The sequence below is a fragment of the Diachasmimorpha longicaudata genome, chromosome 5 (genome assembly GCF_034640455.1).
Source record: "Diachasmimorpha longicaudata isolate KC_UGA_2023 chromosome 5, iyDiaLong2, whole genome shotgun sequence".
In the NCBI taxonomy this organism is placed as follows: Eukaryota; Metazoa; Arthropoda; class Insecta; order Hymenoptera; family Braconidae; genus Diachasmimorpha; species Diachasmimorpha longicaudata.
In genome coordinates this window covers 8,565,582-8,587,870 of record NC_087229.1, presented here as the reverse complement: position 1 = coordinate 8,587,870, position 22,289 = coordinate 8,565,582, and the positions used below count along the sequence as shown (strand labels likewise).

Sequence of the window (22,289 nt, the reverse complement as noted above, 5' to 3'; positions counted from 1 at the left end):
TAGATTTATGAAGACAAAGTATTTAGTTTTCATCTCTTTATTGAAAAAAGGGCATTCACTCATTGGTCACCAAAAACACCAATTTCTCCTTCAGCCAATGACAATTGAATTCCTCACGTAATCCTTTAGTTTTTTTGTCAGTTAAAAAACAATGTAGACAGTCCACATATGCATGAGTGATAATCTCCGTGTCGATGATGTCAGCTATACTGATATGTCTTGTTTATGCGTTGATGCGACTTCGATGGTTCATTTTATTATCAAATAATCTCTTTTATTAGAATACAAATACTTTATACGCAGCTCTCTGGACCGGGTATTGAATTGGCGATTATTATTTCTTTCATCAAGTTACGATCTGCCTTGAAGCTTATGGGCTCCCACGATTTCGTAGAAAATGGGTTCAACTGCAAGAATGGTGTAGGAAAATTAATTAGAATTAATTGAAGATGCAAGATTGTCATCGTGAAAAATGAATTTTTATAATTTGAATAAAATCAACCAGAAAATAGACAAATAAAAATTATAGACAGTCCCATAAAAAATGGCATGGAATATGTAATTCCGTATATTTAATATTGATTTCATTTCAATGAAATTAGTCGACGGGAAATGGCTTTTCCTCAGCCTTTTCCTATTCAAATATTAAAAATCATCTCGCGCTGCGATGGCATAAAATGACGAGCAACGTCTGACCCATTTGGTTCATTCCCCTACTTCCCAGAATATTTGATATAAATGTAAAATATTGAAGAGTCACGAATTCACTCAAATGAAAAAATCACTTACACTACACTTGTTTGTCTGAAGGCCTTGTTTATGTAGGTCATATGGAGCAAATAACGTATCAGGCCTCACTGGTAGGAACAGTTGGGGTTCGCGTTTCATCTTTTCTTGATCTAGAGACAGAAAAAGCACCCAATTTTTTCACATAAAAAATAGAAAATAAAACCGATGGGATATTACGCATGATTCAAAGAAATCAGGTAAAAGTGCAGATTATTCTCGGTAATTAATAGTTGGATTAATTTTTCTCTTCGACAAGAATAAATTACCTTGAGGCGATTGAATGATATCTGGCTGATTGAGCCCGTACTCCCCCACTTGTTTCAACGTGTACTCGACAAAATAAGTGTGATCACCATGCGTTACATCGAGCATGGAATTATTTCTCGAGTCAGGTGGACTGATTATCGGCTGTTTCATGTAAGGCTCGACATGAACAGGGGACGTTGTGCCCCGTCTCCTGTACATCATCAACATGACAGACAGAACTGTTATCCCCAGCGCCATGAGTGATCCGATTAGCAGAAGCACCAGGGGAACAAAGCTTACGCCAGTCTCTGCAAGTTCATAAATCATTACTGGCAGGATAATGCTCGTTATCGATAGGTGAGTTGCAGAAATTTCTAGAAAATCGAGAATTTCAAAGAAAAATTTGGTAATTAATTATTGACGAGTTGATTGATCGTGAAAATTGAGTGGATTTTTTCTTGAATAAAACGTTATTTTTATTGAGCTGAACAAATGATTCACAAATTCCATAAACAATTCCAATTAAAATTAACTTCAATTTCAAGATGATCAATGACCACCAAATAATTATCTCTCCGGAATGGAGAGACAAGTCCCCGAGCATGCTACCAAGAGTCATCAGAAACTCGCTCAACTTTCCCGAACGAATGATCCCCAAAAAATAGGGGATGGAGTGCCACGCAATGAGGAAGAGAAATGAAGCCAATTTTTTGATTAATTACCAGTCTGTTTGGCCGAGTCCTTCAGCATAATATCCTCCAGCAGTGAAACCTCGCTTCTTCCCTTGGCATTAACAGCGTAAGCGATCAGATAAAAGTGAGTTGCTGGTAGGAGATCAGCAATGGGTATGCGGAATAGGGGTGACTCGGGAGAAATGCTCGTTGTATTAACGCGAAGTATTCTGGTGCCTGCCTCCCAAGCCTCCAGGCGAAACTCCTGCTTAAGACCACCATCGTAACCAGGTACACACTCAATCTCGAGGATCTCGGAGCTCTGATTCAATGAGGCTTTTATCGTGCAGTTGTTCAGGGGACTTGGTTTAACTTTGAAAGATAATGAAATTGAAGTGTGAGAAGAATTATGAGGTCAATATTTACAGTAGCTGAGAGACAGACGAGAGAGAAAGAAAGAGAAAGAGAGAGAAAGAGAGCCTTTATTATTTTTTTGATTTAACAGGAACGACGAAATTATTGTGGATTTAAAGGAGGCGATCGTTTTATCTGAATTATTAATAACTTGGGTTCCATTTATCCTCATGATTGAGTTTATCTACCGATCAAGAGAAATCGATTCAATTAATTTGGTAAATATATCTAAAATCAACAACTACTTTAACGACAATGGTTTAGAATTCAAAGATAATGAAACGGAATTTTTCATTTTTCATTAAGAATATTTTTTACTAATGGAAATTGGGCCAAATGACTGCAATAATTACGACTAATTAAATACTGTCGAGTCCTTGCAAAAGTCATTTTCAATTTATTTGATTTACTTCGAAATATTGGAGACAATAATTAAACGAAAAATTCTGGAAATCGTTTTCCTGTATTTGTGCTTAAAAAATTATCTTATTTTCCGGACAAATGATTTATCAATAAAAAATATGTCAATACCTGCTGGAATGACCTGATAAACACACGGAATCTTCTGCTTGCCGATGATATTCCTCCCCGAACATGTGAGTGCCCCATAATCTCTCTCCGACATGGGGGTGTAAATGAATTCACTCGTGGTACCATTATTTCCATCGAACTTGGCTGGTCCGAGCTCGAAATTCTCGCCGCTGTTGTTAAATTCCCACACAAAATCAACTTCACTCGGATCAGCCTCTACTTCACATCTTATCTTCACTGATTCATCTAAAGATGCTCCGATTATCGTCACTTCTTTGGTTTTGCAGACTGGCGCGACTGCAATTAATATCCAGCGATAAAATTCCCATTAAAATTTAAAATTTCTAATAATTCTGATGAAATTTCTGGAATATTTTCATCGGAATTCGATAAAAAATCACATTTTTCATTTAAATTCGAATGACTATTATTCTGATTCTGTGCCGATTATATGATTTAACTTCTATGCCTTTAAATAGTCATCGATACACTCTAATTATGACTCACTGAGAGGTGAATTTTAGGAGAAATTATATCGATTTCAATTAATTATGTAATTTTCAAAATTAACGGAGTAAGCGACTGCACATTATTGAAAAAACTCAATCCAATTTCAAAGCCTCCAATTTACGGTTCCATTGCAAATGACGACTAAGTGGTAGGAAATTATGGTTTAAAAATTCCAACCCCCTCGCTATTCTATTCTGAAGCAAACGTCTGTCAAGATAATTCAACCACCGAAATACGATGAAATTCCGAATTCATTTGTTAAGCAATCCAATCTATTTAAATTATCCAATGTAGATCAACCCGAGGTGAAACATAATTAGTTGCATGGTATTTTCGACTATTTTATGACCAATATCATCGATTTCTTAATTAATTATAATACTATTAATTAGTACCTCTTGAATTTAGAACAATTTGAAATAGACAATGCGAGATTAATTCTCCCACACAGACAATAAAATCTAATGAAAAAAAGCTTTCCCTGAAGCCATTGATTTCTAATGTCATTTAACATTCAACGACACTCAAATCAATTGCACATCAGTTATTTATGGCTGGGGACGAGCGATGTTTGTCAATTAACGGGAATCATTACTTTATTATGTCCACACATCGATGTTCTTGGACAAGCAAACGAAGTATTTCACTTTCATCACTGACTAATAATGTCGATTGATTGCAAAACAAATTAGAAATAATTATTTTCTCCAGTACGAACATAATAGATCGATTAGATAATTCATGGTGATTTGAACATTGATCATCTTTAGTTAGAGTGTGTAGTTATCGATTATTTATTTCATAAATCAACAAAAAAAAATTAATTTATCTCGCAGCCTTGAACTTTCCATACGATACGACAATTTAACAGACAACAAAAAATCAGTATTGACATAACTGTATAGAAAAGGATCGATTAATCGCGCACCATCAATGTTTCAATGGGATATCAACTTGTCGTACAACACCCCTTACTGGCCTATTGGTAATTCTCAAAATCAATAGTCACCGTCAAAGTTCAACCCAAATTACCAGAAATGAAGCGACAATTGCTGCATAAAATTTCAAAATATTCAACTGCACATAGAAGTTCATTAATTAACGACCCCTGAATTTATAATTACTTACACTGCACTCGAAGTGGAACAACAGCTGAGCTCGTCTCACCCCTGTCATTACTAGCGAGACACGTATAATTGCCCCCATTATCACGATTTATTTTCTGCAGTACGAGATTTTGCGAGCTCATGTGAATTCCTGCTGTTGCATTTTGTATAAGAACATGTCCCTGTTTTATAACAAAAGTTGAGCTAATTTTGATTATCATTAAATCGAGACGAGGAAGTAGCAATCAATGAGAGTCTAGCATAATTGTCAGGTGACTGATCGTACCATTTCTGCGTACTAATGATTTGTGTTTTTTTTTCACTTACGTTGTGTCGCCATGTTATTCTGTGATGCTCGGGATTCGCTCGCACTTTGCACTCGAAATAAACGTCGTCCTCTTCTTTAATATTTTGAGCATTCAGGGTGTTTCCTATTTCCAGATCAACCTTTGGAGGAACTGAATAAACAGGAGTTTGATTATTCTGTACGACGAAAATCCAGTAATTTTTCTTATCACTGATTTTGCGATTAGTGAGGTCCCTAATAGGTTTAAAGGGAAAAGTCATGACAATTAAGAACAATTTTGAAAATCCTTTTTACGGCGTATTATTCCTAATGAATAAATCTAATAAATATTAGTTGAATCCATCACCAAAATGAGAATTAATTTGATTATCTCCATATGAAGACAATAAATTCCATGACAATGGCGAATCCACGATAATTAGATTTCTTAAACGTTTCCTCCGAGTCCATAAATATGAGAAACTCCGCTGAACCGAAATAACGTTGAAAGCCTATCGCTAATGAGATTTAATTTATTGACGTATTCGAATGGAAACCGCTGTTCAACTTTTATCGGAAAAATTTCATCGATGCCGGGCCAGTACATCACTCGCAGGCCAAATAATCATATAAAATAATTAATGAGTAAATCTTTGTCAATGCATGAGTGAATGTTTAATGAGGGTATAGGTCTCCAAAAATCAATCGAATAAAATAATTTACTCACAGACAACATTCAAATTAAAAATGTCCTCCATGTAGGCATCAGTCAGTACTGGATTTTCTCCTCTACACTTCACCTGCTTGGCATGATCTTCGGGCATTGGTGAAAATTTTAGTGTACTATAAACGACTGTAGCATTTCCACTCTCCTTAACACGTCCATTCGTGAATTCTGATTGGCCCTCGAGCCATATTACTTTTGGACGTGGATGAGAGCCAGCAACTTCGCAAGTTAAATTGTATGTCTTCTCAGATTCCAGGATCGTTGGTTTGGACAGTATCGTTACGTTCAGTGGTTTAACTATTAAATTTTCAATAGTTGTATAATTATCAAAGTTCAAAACAGGTAATAGTTACTGTTTTAAGATTTATCTTTAAATTATTCACTAGTAGCATTGAACTATTGGGAGATAATTACCTCATTATGTCTAGTATTGAGTATTAGTGTAATAACACACTAGTGTATTATTAGTGTAATTAACTCAGTAGGTAAATTATAGCAATAGGAATATACATTCTCTTTGACTATCATAAGTAATAGTCCTCGCAGTAAAATTTGTAATCACAGGTATTGTCTACGAGATGTACAGTGTACAAGGGAAAAGAGTCGGCAATAGTCAGCCATGAATTCGCAGTAAGACCAGAGGTCTGTCTGCCAATTAATAGTAATGATCCTATTACTTTCATTTTCTGTTATTACAACTATGCATAGTGTGGCAGTAAAATTTGTTATCGCCGATATTATCTGTCAAATTTACAGTGTAAGGCATAAGGGAAAAGACTCGTCAATAATCAGCCACAAAATTAAAATAAAATATTCTCTTCGCCAATTAATAGTACTGATCCTTTTGACAGAGGAATTTGTCATCATTGGTATTATGTACTTGACTTGCAGTGTAAAATATAATGAAAAATACTCGTCAATTAGTTTTACGGTAGAACGAAAATTTGACAGCTGATAAAATTCATAAAATAATTAATTGATGAAAAAACAAATGAGTTTGCATTGCTCAAGTGACTCACGATAAACATTCAAGAGAACAGTTTTCTCCAGTGGCTCGACAAGCTCCGTATTGGTCGCTAGACACTTGTAAGTCGTGTTCAAGTGTTCCCTCGTTAATTGCTGCACCCTGTACTTGCTAACGATGTAGAACTGTTCATTCTTCTCGACTCTTCCTTCCACTTGTTTCCCATTTACGAACCACGTTATGAGTGGGGGTGGCTTGCCTGTGAAAAAAAAAGGGGGGATGAAGGGGATAACGAGGGAAAAAGTTGAGAGTTATCTCAGCAGTTTTCGGGATGATGAGTGATAACAGAACTCACCGCCACGGACTTCACAAGATACTACGAACTCCTCGCCAACCTGATAAGGACCCACTACGCTGTCAATCTGCTGACCGGAGTTGTCGTACATCCGCAGTTGGCGGGGGGGATCTGGAACAATTGCGACAGATTTAGGGGTTCGGTTATCTGTGGATTAACGGTTTCGGGGATGAGGCAACGAGGTTTCAATGGGTTTTTCATGATTTCCCTCAGGTCAATGGAGCCACGGGAGCCGTAACCCTTACGAAGTTCTTGGCCCTCGTGACTCGTAGGACTTTTAGCGTCTCAAGTTGTGGAAAATTTTTATTCACTTTTCATTTTTTTATGGACGAGATCGTCCGCGCGTGCTACGCACGCGCCATCTTTTCCAAATCATAAGAATTGAAAACTCTAGAAAATGAATGCTCTTATTCTATCTTCGAAGTTAAAATTAAAACTCATGGAAAAAGACAATTGGGAAAATCTTAATATATTTCGATTGCTCTAAGATTGCATATACTATACAGTGCGAGGCAGCATACGGTATACAGAATCGAGAACATTTCCGCAAATTCGAGATTTAGCTATAATAGCGACAGCAATCAGTCAAGTCAGGAAGAGGGCGTTCTTAGTCTCATAATAATCTAATCTAATAATTAAAGATTTTCTAATTATTTGTGAACATCAAATTATGCGATTGAGATTATTTATTCCCTTCACATAACCAAGAACATCGCTGCTTGCGAATTTTTTTTCGTGAGTAGTAGTGCAGGAGACATTGTTGCCGCACTAAGGTGTATACCTGCGACTTACAACCGTAGGGAAGGTTCAAACTGAATGTCTGCAAAAAAATCGCGTTTTAAATTTTTATTAATGAAACCATTAACTCCAAACCTATGCCACTTGCGTTCAATAAACATTTACAGGAGTGGGACGGATTTTGAAATGAAAACAAAAATAATGTTCCAACAATTATAATTGACATTACAACATATGTTAAGAACTATGAACAAACATTAACATGAATACATCCTTTGTATCACTTATCTGTGATTCCGGAGAGCTTTATCTACTTTAATCATAAAATTAATTAGTCTTCAGTTTTCTCTGTTATATATAAAAAATACAAATGTTTAGTAATACTTTTTCTTCAAAAACAGGGCCATATATTGAAATAAATTCTGAATAAATACTAATGTTCATGAATAGATTATTATAATTCCATCTGTTTTGGTTGTTAAAGCTAAATGAGTATTAACGTTACTGCTATGAAGTTGGCAGTCTTTAAAAGTAAAAAATCAGATTCTTAAAGAGCTCAAGCTTGTCAATGTTTCATTTTTGTGTAAAAAAATAACAGTATTAAACTTGTTATAGAATTCAATTTTTGCGTAAAAAAATAACAGTGTTAAACTTGTTATAGAACTCAATTTTTGTGTGAAAAAATAACAGTTTAGAACTTGTTATAGAAAAAATTTTCAATTTTGCAATTGAACTTCCAGAGTAAATAGCCCGTCATTAAAGCTATTCAGCTTTCAGTTTCTGAAACAAAAAAGATTATCTGTTCTTAATAACTGTTTAATGAATGATTCAATGCATTTTCATTTATATTTCCATAGAAAATTTTTTTTATTAATGTTCTAATGAAAATATTATACTGAATTCTGCTTGAAACTAAGCCAACATTAGATGAAAATATTGCAATATTCTCTTGCATTGAAGGGAGAATAGTGAAAAATTAAAAGTAATTAAATTTGGATAACCATAACCATTAATAAAAAAAAGTACCTTATTCGCGACGTCCATCGCCTCTCCAGATGCAGATTCAGCTGCCCCTCGTTTGAGAATGAGAGGAGGTGCTTCGACAGCATCATCCAACTCATCTTCATTGAGGGCTACATCCTCAGTCAGGACTGCAATGTCATCCATGCTGTTAATATTCAGAACAAAACCATCCCCACGACAATCAACTCGACCTTTAATGGTCATTTTGATTCCCTCGATCAAATCTTCTCTCGGGATGTATGTTACCACATGAATGGTCATGCGATGAACCCTTGTACAAAACATGCCAGATCCATAACTCGAACCACTTACCATGGTAATGCTTCTGAATGGCTCTTTGAGCCATCCAGTGATCTGGACTGGCCCGCGAGCAGCACAAACTTTCTCCATCTCAATTTTTTATATGAGATGACCTTCGACCTTCCATTGTCAGCTCCATTCGTAATGTTAAATGTGCCAAAGATGTCGAAAGTGCTCCTACGTGCAAATTGAAATTCTTTGTCGCTCACAGTGTCCGTTGATCGCCGATACTGTGGATTGGCCGCTTTAATAATCCCTCCAGTGATTTTTATTATCTAAAAAGTAAAATTTCAAATTTTTCATATATTCTCATAGATATTCATACAGATATTCGCATAGATATTCATATAGATATTCATTTTGTTTCCAAAACAGAAAACTGACCTAGAAAACTGAACTGGGCATTTATGTTATTTATTCGTTGATATTTTTTTTCCCTCAAGGTTCCCTACAAATAAATAACGTACGTTCTTACGTTCATTTGTTTGCAACGAACCTATCGGGAAATATTCGATAATTTCGGAGCTCTTGTGGTATTATATGCGATAATTTTTTCATAATTCTGCGGGTAGGCTATATATAAAAAAAACAAACGATAACTTAACCAAATAAACCTCTCTTCATTTCATGGCACAATTCTCTTTGCCGAAATTTGGATAGGAAAAATAATCTCCTGAATACCACTCGAGCTTCAACATTATCGAGTATTTCCCTCTAGGTTCCCTACCACTCTTGTGGTATTATATGTGACAATTTCACTTTTTTTCTTTTTGAATGGAAATCACCTGTACCTGATACATCTTGATCTCATCCTTGTATTTGAGAGCATCATCCCCCGAGCAAAGTATGCGAACCCTTCTGCCATCATTGTTATTTAAAATGCACTTGTAAATCCACTTAGATGGAGACTTTGGCAACTCTCTCAGGCCTTCAATGCAGTCGACGTAGCCGATGATTTTCCTAAGAAAAAAAAAATGAAATTACTCTCCGAACACGTGTCAATGATAGGTTATGATGATTGAATGCATAATAAATTTTTGAAATATGTTCATTTTTTAAAAATAATAATAGGAATACTTACATGAGTGTAGCTGCAACATTGAAATGATCAATGGCTCTGTTGGTCGTATATTTAATAGGTGGAGATGTCATGATGTTTCACGATTATAAATTATCTCCTTTTTATAATAGGATAAAAACACTCAAACACGTTGCCAAATGTGATGGTTTTTACCGGTTCATTTGTTCCAGCCCAATGTGCGACTAATATAATCGACAGATGTCGCTTCGGTTTCTGTCTTACGCTTACGCATTTTCGAGATATTTCTTCGAGAAATATCGATATCGATCTGTACACGGGTCTCCTTTTTATAATAGGAATTATCGTGTCAACAATTTTCATGGCTTTAGTTCAACCTCATTTGTTTACTCTGATTTATTCAGTTATTATGCGGCAGCTGTTACCACTTGTTTTTCAGAACTTGAAAATAGGTTTTGAAAGAGTAGCCGCAGTCAAATTCAAATTAAAGTCGGGGGTTCTATGAGTAACTTTTCAACTTTAATCTCTAATAATTGAAACAAAAATATTCTTCAATCCAGGGGTAAAAATCTTGAGAGATTGACTGACAAAAATTATTTATTTAAATAAAAACGAATAGGTGGATCATATAGATGACATTTTTGAATGAAATTTAATTCATTTGACGAAATGTAAAGAACAGAAAATTTTTAAATCGGTAGATTTTTTTTAACTGGAGTGATCACCAAAAACTAAAGTTGTCACATAGACAAAACCCTAAAAATAGAATTGCCCTTTGAAATTGCAAAAAATCATTCAAATAAAAGGCTGTCAGTGGGAATGAAAAAACTAATGAAATCGACAAGAACTCACGTATGACAGTTAGATTGACTTGGAAATTTCTAGTCGGTGATTTTTTAAAATCTACTCGACATCGGTAGATCCCCTCGTCCTCCAGCTGTATCCCATCCAGAACGAGGGCCGCTGGCTTTTGAGTTGTTACAAAACGCGCCCGCGGTTTTACCACTTTGTCCGACCAATTTCTAGCTTCATGGAAGGATCTCCCTCTGACGTCAATACTGAAACCAGCAAATATTAGTCAGACCTTCAGTCCCTCAATCGTGATATTAAACTCAATTAATTTGAAACAATAAAAACAAGCCTCATAACATAGTTACTTCATAAACGTAGATCAATAGATTGATTGAAAACTGCTGTAATATGCTAATTAAATAAACTATTTAATTAAATAAATAGAAAAGGGCGCAAAAATATTTTTTAAAGGATATAGCGAGGGAGAAACACGAAGTTAATTGAATTGGGGAGGAAATTTTTCATGAAAAACGATTGAACAAAATTATTCTCCCTTGATATAAAAAAAAAAACGGTCTTTCGGCCACTTGAAACTTCGTGGTTCATACATTAGGGCGGAAAATGGAGCTTTCGACTGATTATGGATCCGGAAATTTTCCTGGCTTGCCGATGAATCCACTTCCATTGCCCATTTCCTAATTACTCCTCACCCTCCTGACATAATTTCCTTTCTTTCCAGTCTCGAATTATCTTGCAGTAAATAAGAGAAACAGCTGGCAGGTAATTGACGGAGAGACAGTGGGTTTTTCGTCTCATTGATTGTCGGTTCCGAAATAACATGTCTATACAATTGTTGCTGTCAATTTCATCGGGTTGAGGAGTATTCAGGGGTATCCACGAATAACCCCTGGCAGCCAAATCAATCGACAGAATGCTCTTTGTGTCGAGTGAATTAATTCCACTGTTAAACAATTTCAGGAATTTATCGTAGAGGAAAAATAACTCTTGAAATTTCATGGAAAAGTTTTTTAATTTTTAATTAATGAATCATTTACGGGGAATTTGCGTTGAAGTGTATTTCCCAGTTATTCGTTTTCGAAATGTTCAAGGATATTTGCTGTTTGAATTCCATACGGGAATAAAAATTGTTAAATAGATTATTTTAAATTGGTTAATTATTTTGTTTCTTTGAAATTTGCTTTGATGTGATATTTAATTTTTGGGGGACAAGAGCACATTACATTGAGTGAGACAACCCCTATTGATTTATTATTTAATAAATAAAAAAGATTTTAATCATTTATTAAAGTATCGATAAGAGATTAAAATATGAGAAAATATTTACTACCATAAAAAATCGCAATACAATTTCCCTTGTCAATTTTATGAGCAAAAAAAAAATTTATGACATTTTTTACAAGCAATCGTCGTTGGAATAATGAATGAAACATAAAAATTTGCTAAATATCGAGAAAAAAAATCAAAGAACATTTTTAAAAAGTTAGTGTTTGTTACGTTAACAAAATCTAACAAACTTTTTTTCCCATAAGTGTAAAACTTTTCTCGTTAAATATTGATTTCGACTAAAAATGTAAAGATGTCCTCGTTAGAAATTTTACGAGCTGCAAAAAAAAGCTGATGGCTCTTCTAAGGGACCATCGTCATAAATAAAAATTGATATTTTCCAACGCTTCGATTATTCCGTTAAGAACTGATTCAACAACAAAATATGCGAGTGGATGCAGTCTGTTATTTGAAATGAAGAAATATTTTCACAATATTTCCATTTCAATTTTGTATTCGTCATTTGTTCACTTATTTTCATTTTTTTGTGATTCGCAAACATCAGAGAAGTAAAAAAAACTGCAGGCAATTTTCTCCTAGTTCCCCTCACACCCAACAATTCCCAATCTCTCCAAAACATGAAATTGAACTTATAAAATTTCACTGCTCTCTCCAGAATCCAATCAGCTCGAATTAGCTCTAAAATTACCTGTAAATGGGTTTGACGGAATTATTACGAAACCACAGCACCATGTATACCCCGTCACCTCTGGTCTCGGGTTCGATATCGCAAGGCAGTTGTGCCGATCCACCAAGAACACCGTTGACCTCCGATGTGGGTACTAAAAAAAAAAACAAGTGAAATATTGCTCATGACTTTATATGCTACAGTTATTTTGCTAATACACGCGCAACATCGCTCCTAACGTTTATGAAATTCACATAATATTAAAAAAGTAATTCTTCAATCTATACATGAAAAATTGTCCAATTGAAGCAAAAAAGGAACTCATGAAAGACTGAGGGGAGGGACTTGGGCAAAAATTACTTTTCAACTTCAGCCGTACAAATGTAGACCCTAAAATCCCCAGATATTCCCTGGTGACCTTGAGAAAAATCCCCCTCAGCATTAGTGTGACAGCAACAAATTTAAAATTCAAATTACATCGGCGAATCCTCTGCGGAATGTTCAACCTAATTAATGAATAAAAATCAGGAATAGGCGTGGAATGAATCATCGCGAGTAAAACAGGTGTTCGAGGGATGATTTAATAATTAATTCAGCTCGAATTAATTCCGAACCGCCAGCAGAACTATAAAGTTCAAGTGAAAAACGCCTGTGATGTCCAGACGCGGATTTACCGCTTAAGTGGAAAAGGTCACTGATCAGACAATGTTGCTTTCATTTTTTATTACTTCGAGATATTTTTAATTTTTTAATGAGTTACAATCAATGCGTCGCGTGCATTTATAAACATTTATCTCTCCCCATTTCAGATGATTTTTCGAATAAATTTGACGAAATCTGGAAACAGTGTCAGGAGAAACTTACGAAGGAGGTCAGACTCTCAATAGTTTATCTCTTTAATTCATCAAAATAAAATACACGATAAATTGTACATGACAGGATAATTATGTGCCAAATAATTATTCGGAGGAATAGTTATAATTGCTGACCAAAAGTATTTCCACTTGTTTTTGATAATAATGATCGTTAACGGGCGCAGGCATTTCTGATCAGAAATCGCTTGTTTTGATAATGATCAGGGGACAATCCCCTTAATGGTCGGCCTCGTTTACTTCGGTGGAAAAAACCGAATACACGTCAGTTTACACAGAGGGAACAGTTCAACAAAAATTGCCCAAAACGTCTGATAAATCTGGAGCACAGTCTCGTGCAGAACTAAATAACCGAATGAAATTGCATTATTATTATAAAAATTTATATTATAAAAAAATGACGATCTACTTCGTCAAAATTCATGAACTTTCGTATAATTTTTCTTTAACTTGAGGGAACAATTCACGTTAATTTGATAAATATTATAATGTCAATTGACCCTCGAATGACGAAGCTTTTCGGGTAATTTTTAGAGAATATTTATTTATCTGTAAAACATGTGAAAATGTAAATAAACAATACTCACTGGGATCCTCATCCTTGTCCCAATTATCATCAGCATGAACGCACAGCAATATAACAAGGACATAAAGTCCGCATAATACAATTCTCACTGCTCCGCGGGCAAATGTCCTGTCATCAACTGCCATTCCAGTATCAGAGTATAATGATAATTGCAGTTGATTGGCCGGAGGGGTGAGAAAATCAGGAGAAAAATATTGAAGTAAAGAGGAAAAAAATACCGAAGAAATAACTTCCCAGTCCTTATCCTTTATTAAATCATCAGAGCGTCTCCATCGAGGGAGTTCACCTCCTTTATTGTCATTCCAGGGGCCTCGGGGTCATCATCCCGAGATAAAAAAAAATGTCAGAGACGAAATGGCGTTTTTTTTTTCTTGTCCCTCGCACCCACCCCCCACCCGCTGATAAGCAAAAACTCGCTGTCTTTTTTTTTTTATCTCACGGAATTTATTGTATCGTTGATGTAGACCACATCCTGCCGAGGCGACGGCTATTCAGATGGCATCTCAATGGTGGATCCATTCCCCTTCTTCGTTCAACCACTCCAATGGCAATTTTTTATATTTTCATTCACCCTCTTGTTTATTCGTAAATTATACAAAGGACAAGTTACTCAGTGTCTATACCTCTTCTTTTGAGGCCACTGTTCACATTCCTCACGTTCATGACCCCAATAACAATCCACATGTCAAGTGAGTTAAACTTTAGCCGTCCGAACTCAGTTGAGACCCTCAAACACTGATTCCACAGTCTAAAAAAAAATTATTTCACAACAAAAAATTAGTTCCCAAAAAAAAAGTCGTGTCAATTATTCTCCCACAAGGGGTGGGGGGCGATATTTCACCCGAAAAATACGACTCCAAAATCCTCCCCAAGTTCAACCATCAATTTATTAAGCTGCAGGTGAACTCACGTGAAAATCATTTTGAAAAAAATTCACAGACTGTCTGCCCTGACGATTCCCCGAACGTCTGATTTCCCACTAAAATCTCCGCTCATCCCCATTGACACTCACCCTCGCACAATTCCTCGATAAACCCTCAAATCCCCTCAATTCCCCGAAAAAATGCACATTCTCCGATGCCTATGTCCAGTGAAACCGCAATCCAGCCCTTTTTTACCCAATTCCCGTCCACTAAATATTCCTTTTTTTTTTCCTCTCTCTTTCAACGTTCCTTTGCACTCGGCGACAGGCGCACTGGGGCACGTTCATACGTGTGACTGTAGTCTACGGCTCAACCCCCTGAAACCGGCTCAACCGATCCTCTCCCCTCCCCCACTGCCAGCGTGTAAGCATTCACCCTCCCCACCCCGGCCGACCTCCCTACACCTCCCCCACACCCTCTGGATGTTCCAGTGTGTCGTTTCGGGCGTTTCCGTGAGCCTGCGTGGAGTCGATCGTTAGACGAACCAACCCCCTATAGCGCATACTCCTGTCTGACCCCCTGGCGCCACCCCTCTCGCTGTCTATTGAAGGGTGCAATGGGGAAAGGGGTGAGAGACTGCTCCCTCTTTCTCTTTTGATACTCACCCCTTTTCTGTGAAATGTGTGAGAGACGCGGAGAAGAGGGAGGGGGAGGGGTGAGAGAGGGAGAGGTTGTTTCACTGCAGGAATTCCCCTTCCTCTTCGGGAGCCACCCCTTGCCTCTGTCTGTTTGTCAACGCAAAAGAGCTTTATGTTCCTCTCTCCGGCCTGGCTTTCTCTATGAGAGCTATTGTCAATGGAAAGATATTTTTTTTATAATTTTTTTTGGGGGGGTCCTAGGAAATTGGGGGTGGAGGGGAAGGGATAATGAGCTTAAGATGGTTAATTGGGGTTTCGGGGGGTGGGCAAGCTCTTTGGGCTCTGCTATTGTAAGATGATAAGGATAAGATCATTTGGAAGGGGGTTGTAGGGTGGGGGGTTTTTGGAGGAGCCGAGGGGAGAGGGAGATTTTTATTTTTGGGGGGGTTCAACAGCAGTCTTTTGGGGGTTTTTGAGGAAGTGAGGATCACCGTTTTATGGAGTGAATGGGGGGGGGGGGGGTGAAATGTGAAGGGGTAGGGGGATTGGGTAATGAGCTCAAGATGGCTAATTGGTGATTGGGAGAATGGGCGCTAGGGGGTGGTAAAGATTCTTGAGTTGGGGATAGTGGGATGGAGAGGTGGAGAGAGGTTTGGACGGAGGGTTTTTTAAGTGTGGGGAGGGGGAGTTTTCTTATGAGGGGGGATTCTTGAGGAGATTATGGAGAGGGGCTGATGAGGGAAGCATTTGATTGCATTTTTAGGGGGTAGAGAGCTTTTTATGGAGGAGGTCTTGAAAATATTGGAGGCGATGATTTTGAAGAATTTTTTGACGGGGTTTAGGGGGTTTTAATTAGTTCATTGAGAGGCGGGGGAGAGGAGTTGAAGGGGGTAGGAAAGCTCCTTGAAATCGAGATAACGAAATGGCAAAATAGTTTGGCCAGAGTTTGTTTTTTGCCAATTTGTTAGGGAGTGAAAAAGCTTTTTTTAAGATCTTTGGAAAATTGAAAAAAAATCTTCTCACTCTCTTTTTTGGAGCTTGTGAAAAGGTTCAGAGACAAGGTCGCCGGGGTAATGAGCTTAAAATGGTTAATTGAGGTTCGAGAAGAGAAATTCAAGAGGGTGGAAAGCTCCTTGGGTTTGCCATGGGGCGATGGAGAGAGGTTTGTGATGAGGGTTTTTTTCGGGATATTTTCAGACGGGGGTGGAAGACGGCATCATTTTTATTCTATCGTTTGGGGGCACATCTTCTTCCCGATACTTTTCCCAATTTCGACACGAGGGAAATTAGTGGTTTTTTGTTCCTAACTACTTAACCATGTCCGGTATTGTTATAAAAAAATTGTCGTAGCGAAAAATACCTCCCTAAGTATTCTTAGGAAAATTCTGAAATTCGATTACCGTAATTAAATTTAATGAATGAAATAATCCTCCCAAAGGAAAGGAATAATACAATGTCCTTTTAATTTCTAAAAACACGTCATATAAAGAAAAAATTCATCCATAATAATTGAAGTAATATATCTCCACCAATACGTAATCTCATCATTCATCTTTCAAACAAATTTCAATTCTTCTCAAACCTCTCATCTCCCCGTAAAAATAGAAACGAGAATCCATCAATATCAATTTTTCAAAGTCCCCGACACACCATTTTTCCACTTCCTCTGCGCTTTCAGACAGAATTAATCCCCTCCAGATACAGAAAAACTTGCATTTACCAATTTGACTGGCCTATAAATCGAAAAATAATATTATTTTTTTATTGAATCAAATACATTACATCACTCTCTTCTTCTCCCATCCCCTCGCCTTCATTTTCATTTCAGTTCTGAATGTTTCATACTTATGCCACCATTTCGAATATCGCATTTACATTTTTATTTCTTGACGCGTTGAAATTGGATTCCAAGACGAAAGAAGGTTAAGGGATGAAAGGGAATGAAATGGGGCGGCGGCAGAGGGGGGAGGGGGGGTGGGACGTTTAATGTCGAGTGAATGCGTCTTATCTTGGAGATGATAATGGGCTTTAGACTTGTGGGATTCTTATAATGGGTTACGGCCTTTTTCCGTGGCCGCAAGAGGGGGAGTGAGTCCAGGGGGAGGGATTCCTCCTGGGGTGGTGGGTTTGAGAGAATAGGATTTAATTTACCGGTCCAGAATTGATTTGACTGTGTGGTTTTGCACAGTGAGGATAATTCTCATGAGATTTCACACTTTATTCGCGGAATTACATTCAAAGAAAATTCAATAGAAATCATTTATTGATTGACCAATTCAAAAATTAACTTAAAAGATTTTTCTCTATTTTTTCAGATCTGTTTTGTTAATTGTTTTTTAATTGAGAGATTTATTCATTCATTTATGTACCAAGATATTCCCCCCTGTCTTTGACATTATTTTATTTTTATTGTTACATGTGCTCGAATGATGAAAATTTATAAATAATTAAATCATTCGATACTGTCCGGGTATTAGAAAGTTATTAAATTATTTATGAGGCGTTTTGGGACTTGGGACTAAATGAAGAATTTTTTCATCACCGGAAAATGAACTCAGCGCATGTGGGGGTAGTTATATGTTAGATTAGGGGTAAGTGCGGGTGGGGAATTAGCCTGGGGTAGGGCGGAGGTAGATGGCGAGAGGGTAAAGGAACACAACGGTCATGTCATCTGGCACCTCGAAATTTATTAGTAAATTATTTATTGCTGAACAGGAATTCTAAAATTATATGCCATTTGGTGGCATCTTCGTTGCAAAGGATGAGAATGTGAATCAAAATGCTATGAGGATAAATTATAGGGATTATTCAGAGATGAACTTTGCCGGGATATTTTGAATTCGGGGTGATTGAAATGTTTCTGGAGCATAAACTCAATTACTTCCATGCATGTGTATTTTTAGTGATTGATATTGGGCCGAGAGTTACGTTTTCATTGCTTTCGATCCGAATTATTGAAGACCCCATTTACGCGTTATATAATAAATCTTGAATGGAAGTTGTGGAGAGGTATCGTTATCACAGAGTCACAACTCCGTTCACCAGTTAATTCACGTTTTTTTCTCGAATTGAGAATTTACAATGTAATTTGTAAAAAGTGATATCTGTGAATGAAAATTTCGGAGGGGCAAAAGGATTTTAGGTGGGACAAAATTTATTAGATTGTTTTAGTGAATTCGCGAAAAAAAAATTGATGGAATTTTAGCATATTTTAGCAATAGCATTTACACACAATTTCCCTAAAACCCTTTAACAATTCCATTTTAATTTTTTACCCATCGTTTTGTTAGTTATCCCTATTTTTTCTATTATTTTCATTACATAAACTAATCGTTAAAAACGCTTCAAAAATTATCCCCAAATTTCTAAAAATCACAGAGGCTCCTAACCCCACCCCCTCCATAAAAAAAATGAAATCAAAACCCTCCAGATCCTGAAAAAATCTCGAATCTCCTCTGAATTTTTCTTTCGAACTTTAAAAAAAAAAAACATCCCCAACAGAGATACCCCCCCGATATTCGAGAAGTAGATTTGTCGCATTGTCATAACTCACGGTATGACGTGATGAGCAAAGTTTTCATGCAGAACAAAATAAATACACGTATATCCGTGATGTCATGTATCGCGTGCATTGGAGTGTTTGGGGTATGATAGAGGAATGATATAAAGCATTCAGCCAGTCTCTTTGCAAGCGATAATACATGGAAGAGTCGAGACACTCCCTCGAAACTTTGCAGATGCAACGGTGAGATAATTTTATTGGAGTCACGATCGAGTTTCGTGGAGTCGAAAGTGGAGTTGGGAGGGAAGGGAGGGGTCTCTCTCAGTGGTATAATATCGTGTATGGGAAACGATATTGGGATTGTGTCGCCTATTGGACATGTGTACCTTCAAGTTGGCTGAACTATTTGTGGCATTGTACACCGCCGACACCTGCCCATGGATCGCAGTACATTAGCTGATGGGCACGTAGTGTCCAAGGTTTTTTGATTAAATGGGGAGCGAGATCGATGAGTCGAGATTTAATGAGCTTAAATGAGAGGGATGGAAATACTGGGGGTGAGAGGGGGCGTACGAAAATATTCGATATCGGCATGGGGCGATTTTTTTATAAATAAAGAAAATTAAAATTCATGGAAATTAGTTTTTCAACCGCTTCGATTATTATTTTAATTCATCGAACTCCTCCAGGCCATTGGGACGCCTACGGAAAAAAACTTTACATTTGTTTATTTTATTTTTGTTTTATTGAATATATTCAATTGGTTTTATTTAATAAATTTAAAGAGTAAATAAATGATGCCCCAACGAGGAAATCTCGTCGAGTATTTCATGAATATCTCGAGAAAGAAGACTTTCAGCGAAAAAAGTCAAAAATGCTTTTTTATAGAAAAATTTCTTAGCAATAAAAAACATTTTGTCACATTTTTTGATAAATCCAATAGTTTCCGAGCTATTCGTAAAATACTCCACGCAAAATTACACACCGAAAAAACTGATGATTACACTTTTATGAATATATTTTTAGGGCAAATGGTTTCTCGAAAAATCTCATTGTCTGGAGATTGCACTTGGTCGCATGCACATTCTCCTAATGGCCTTCCCCAAAATAAATCAATATTCAATTTTACTGTAATTTTCCGCCTATTATTTCTCATTAATTTCCGTCTGTTCGCGTTTCAGTGCACAATGGATGATTAGGAAGAGAATGGGAAAATCTCATGTGGTGGCTCAACGTATCGATAAATTAGGGTGACTTATGGTGCTGAAGATCTTCGATTTTTTTCACCCTTAGTCGTGTTTGTCGCTTTTTTTTCCTTCCCCTCTGGCTTTTTTGTGCGGCGAGAATAAGAAGGAAACGAGGTGGCACTTCATGTGACTTACTGCTGGTCTCGACAGTTCGCTTTACCTTCCTCTGTCAGCTCAGTGTCTCTCTTTTCCCCTTCATTCTCGTATTTTTTTGCCCAGGGGTCGGGCGCTTTGTCCCTTTTACTCTTTCAGGGGCTTCAGTAAACTTGATGAGGATTGCTGGTGAGCTGACGGTTGTATTCGCACACTCATTCTTGAGCAATTATGTTTCGTGCAATTATAGTGGGGAATTAAATTACTCGGGGCTACAATTTCATTTCAGGTGGTTTCTCAAATTTTCTGTCGTGTTTTATCGTATTTAAAAGATTACAGTAGTCGTGGCATCACGAGAGAGCATTTTTCAAACTCAAAAAATTTATTATATTTATTGGTATGGAAAAATATTTATTGGAAATGGAGTGATTTTGACAGTGAAAATAATTTCTGAGGGTCTCATATTTAGGTATGAGATTGAATGAGATAGTAGTTCCACCATTTTAATATTTAGAAAATGATGTGAGTATCAATACCCCAGTCAACCTGACGCATAACTAATAATTTTGGAAATTATTATGATTGTTAGGATTCTCTGAGACTGTCTGACATGTATTACGTGGTTTTGTGATACATCAAAAAACGCATTTACACAAAATCATGAAGATCTTGACTTCTTTTTATTCTGCCTGACGACCCCATAAATACCTTAACTCCCCTCTCCCCAAATTTATAGAGCTCCCAATCGATGAGTGCTCCCCCTCGCACTCTCGACTTCCTCTTCTTGCACCTCTGCCTCATCTGTGATACCGAGGGAGGAAGAATGAGACTGCAAATGAATGTGTGACGAAGACAGCATTCAAGATTCGTGCTCGTGCAATTTGTTGTGTTCTCTATAGTTTTGGGATTTTTTTAAGTTTGGAATAAACGCAGGAAAATGTTGACATCACCTTTTCTGAAAAATGGGGACACGTTAACTTTGAGGGAAAGGGGATAGAACACCCTTAAGAACATTCTAGTATTCAAGGGTGAACAGCATTACGATTGAACTATACTGTCTTAAATCCTGTATATTGACTGATTAAATAATTTAAACCATTGAAGTAATTTGATAAAATTGAATTATTCCGCCCTTTGCATAATTGAAAAAAATCGAATTTCAATACTCAATCGAATTCCATTAATCCCCAGTTCATACACCTCTAAAAATTACCCATTCGATTATTCATTCGCCACACAAAACTGCCTCATCAACGTTTTATTTACCCACAAAAAAAAATGATTGTGTCAATAAACCAATGAAGGCTCCACTTAGAGCATTCGAACAAATAGAACGCACGACCGAGAGGTAGAATTCCCCCGTGAGTGCTCGAATTTTATTTTCCCCCGTAACTGAATTTTTCGCTGTTGTACTCGCACAGAGCGCACTTTTTATCTCAATTCTCTTTTTATTCCATCGATAATATTTGCACCGCTCGCTAGAGAGACCGTTGAACCGTGCATTGATAAAAATTCAATTTATCGGGCATTCAAGGTCACCGAGGCCATTTCAATTTTGTTTGGAAAAGGGGAGGGTTTGTCAAATTTTTATTGTGGCATTAATCGATGTCACCAGTTGATTGAACTCCGCCGATGGTTTCAAATATTTTTTTTTTTTTGCTCGAAATTAATATCAACGGATAAAAAAATTTGACAGATTCCGAGGGATTTTTTAATGGGATTTTTATGAATAGTTCGCAAAAATTGATGGGAAATTTCACTTTATTCTGTCTGACACTGGGGAATGGAAAAATAGTAAATAAAATAGAAACTCCAGAAAAAACAGGATTAATAGTAAACCAACTCAACTTACAAGTTTTAATGATATATTTGTTTTCTTCTATTAATGTATTATAATAATGCATTATCTATGTACCTTATACATACTATATATAACTATATGTATATTTATACGTAGTGTTTCACATGTGTGAGTATATATAACCACTTCTTACACAATTGTCGTTAATTTCACGTAAACAGGAT

General features: G+C 36.7%; 2 protein-coding genes across 3 annotated transcripts; both read right to left on the bottom strand.

Moving 5' to 3' along the window:
• Positions 1 to 21: 21 nt before the first annotated feature.
• Positions 22 to 15,141, bottom strand: LOC135161999 (nephrin-like). The gene is made up of 13 exons (XM_064120038.1): positions 13,923 to 15,141; positions 12,485 to 12,617; positions 10,552 to 10,757; positions 6,600 to 6,710; positions 6,300 to 6,503; positions 5,281 to 5,577; positions 4,595 to 4,725; positions 4,290 to 4,449; positions 2,652 to 2,948; positions 1,758 to 2,078; positions 1,056 to 1,343; positions 790 to 899; positions 22 to 407 (listed from the first exon to the last, which is right to left on the bottom strand). Exons 1-13 carry the CDS (start codon positions 14,044 to 14,046, stop codon positions 294 to 296), a joined length of 2,496 nt encoding a protein of 831 aa, XP_063976108.1. The 5' UTR covers positions 14,047 to 15,141; the 3' UTR covers positions 22 to 293.
• On the bottom strand, positions 6,940 to 10,045 carry LOC135162001 (uncharacterized). Of its 2 annotated transcripts, XM_064120040.1 has the most exons (5): positions 9,742 to 10,045; positions 9,452 to 9,620; positions 8,673 to 8,935; positions 8,364 to 8,488; positions 6,940 to 8,117 (listed from the first exon to the last, which is right to left on the bottom strand). In XM_064120040.1, the coding sequence occupies exons 1-4, from the start codon at positions 9,810 to 9,812 to the stop codon at positions 8,479 to 8,481; spliced, it is 513 nt and encodes a 170-aa protein (XP_063976110.1). In that variant the 5' UTR covers positions 9,813 to 10,045; the 3' UTR covers positions 6,940 to 8,117; positions 8,364 to 8,478. The 2 variants fall into 2 exon arrangements, with proteins under 2 accessions (XP_063976110.1, XP_063976111.1); XM_064120041.1 differs by lacking the exons at positions 6,940 to 8,117; positions 8,364 to 8,488 and adding an exon at positions 9,045 to 9,108 and having other exon boundaries at positions 8,760 to 8,935.
• Positions 15,142 to 22,289: the final 7,148 nt, after the last annotated feature.

Bases quoted from the DNA above. Each gene is read 5' to 3' on its own strand.
- LOC135161999 (XM_064120038.1), bottom strand. From the start codon at position 14,046: ATGGCAGTTGATGACAGGACATTTGCCCGCGGAGCAGTGAGAATTGTA. The intron at 10,758-12,484 runs GTAATTTTAGAG...TGCTGGTTTCAG, and splicing joins TCCGTCAAACCCATTTACAG to TATTGACGTCAGAGGGAGAT. The intron at 5,578-6,299 runs GTGAGTCACTTG...AAAATTTAATAG, and splicing joins TGTTCTCTTGAATGTTTATC to TTAAACCACTGAACGTAACG.
- LOC135162001 (XM_064120040.1), bottom strand. From the start codon at position 9,812: ATGACATCTCCACCTATTAAATATACGACCAACAGAGCCATTGATCAT. The intron at 9,621-9,741 runs GTAAGTATTCCT...TTTTTTTCTTAG, and splicing joins AATGTTGCAGCTACACTCAT to GAAAATCATCGGCTACGTCG. The intron at 8,936-9,451 runs GTACAGGTGATT...TTTACTTTTTAG, and splicing joins ATGAGATCAAGATGTATCAG to ATAATAAAAATCACTGGAGG.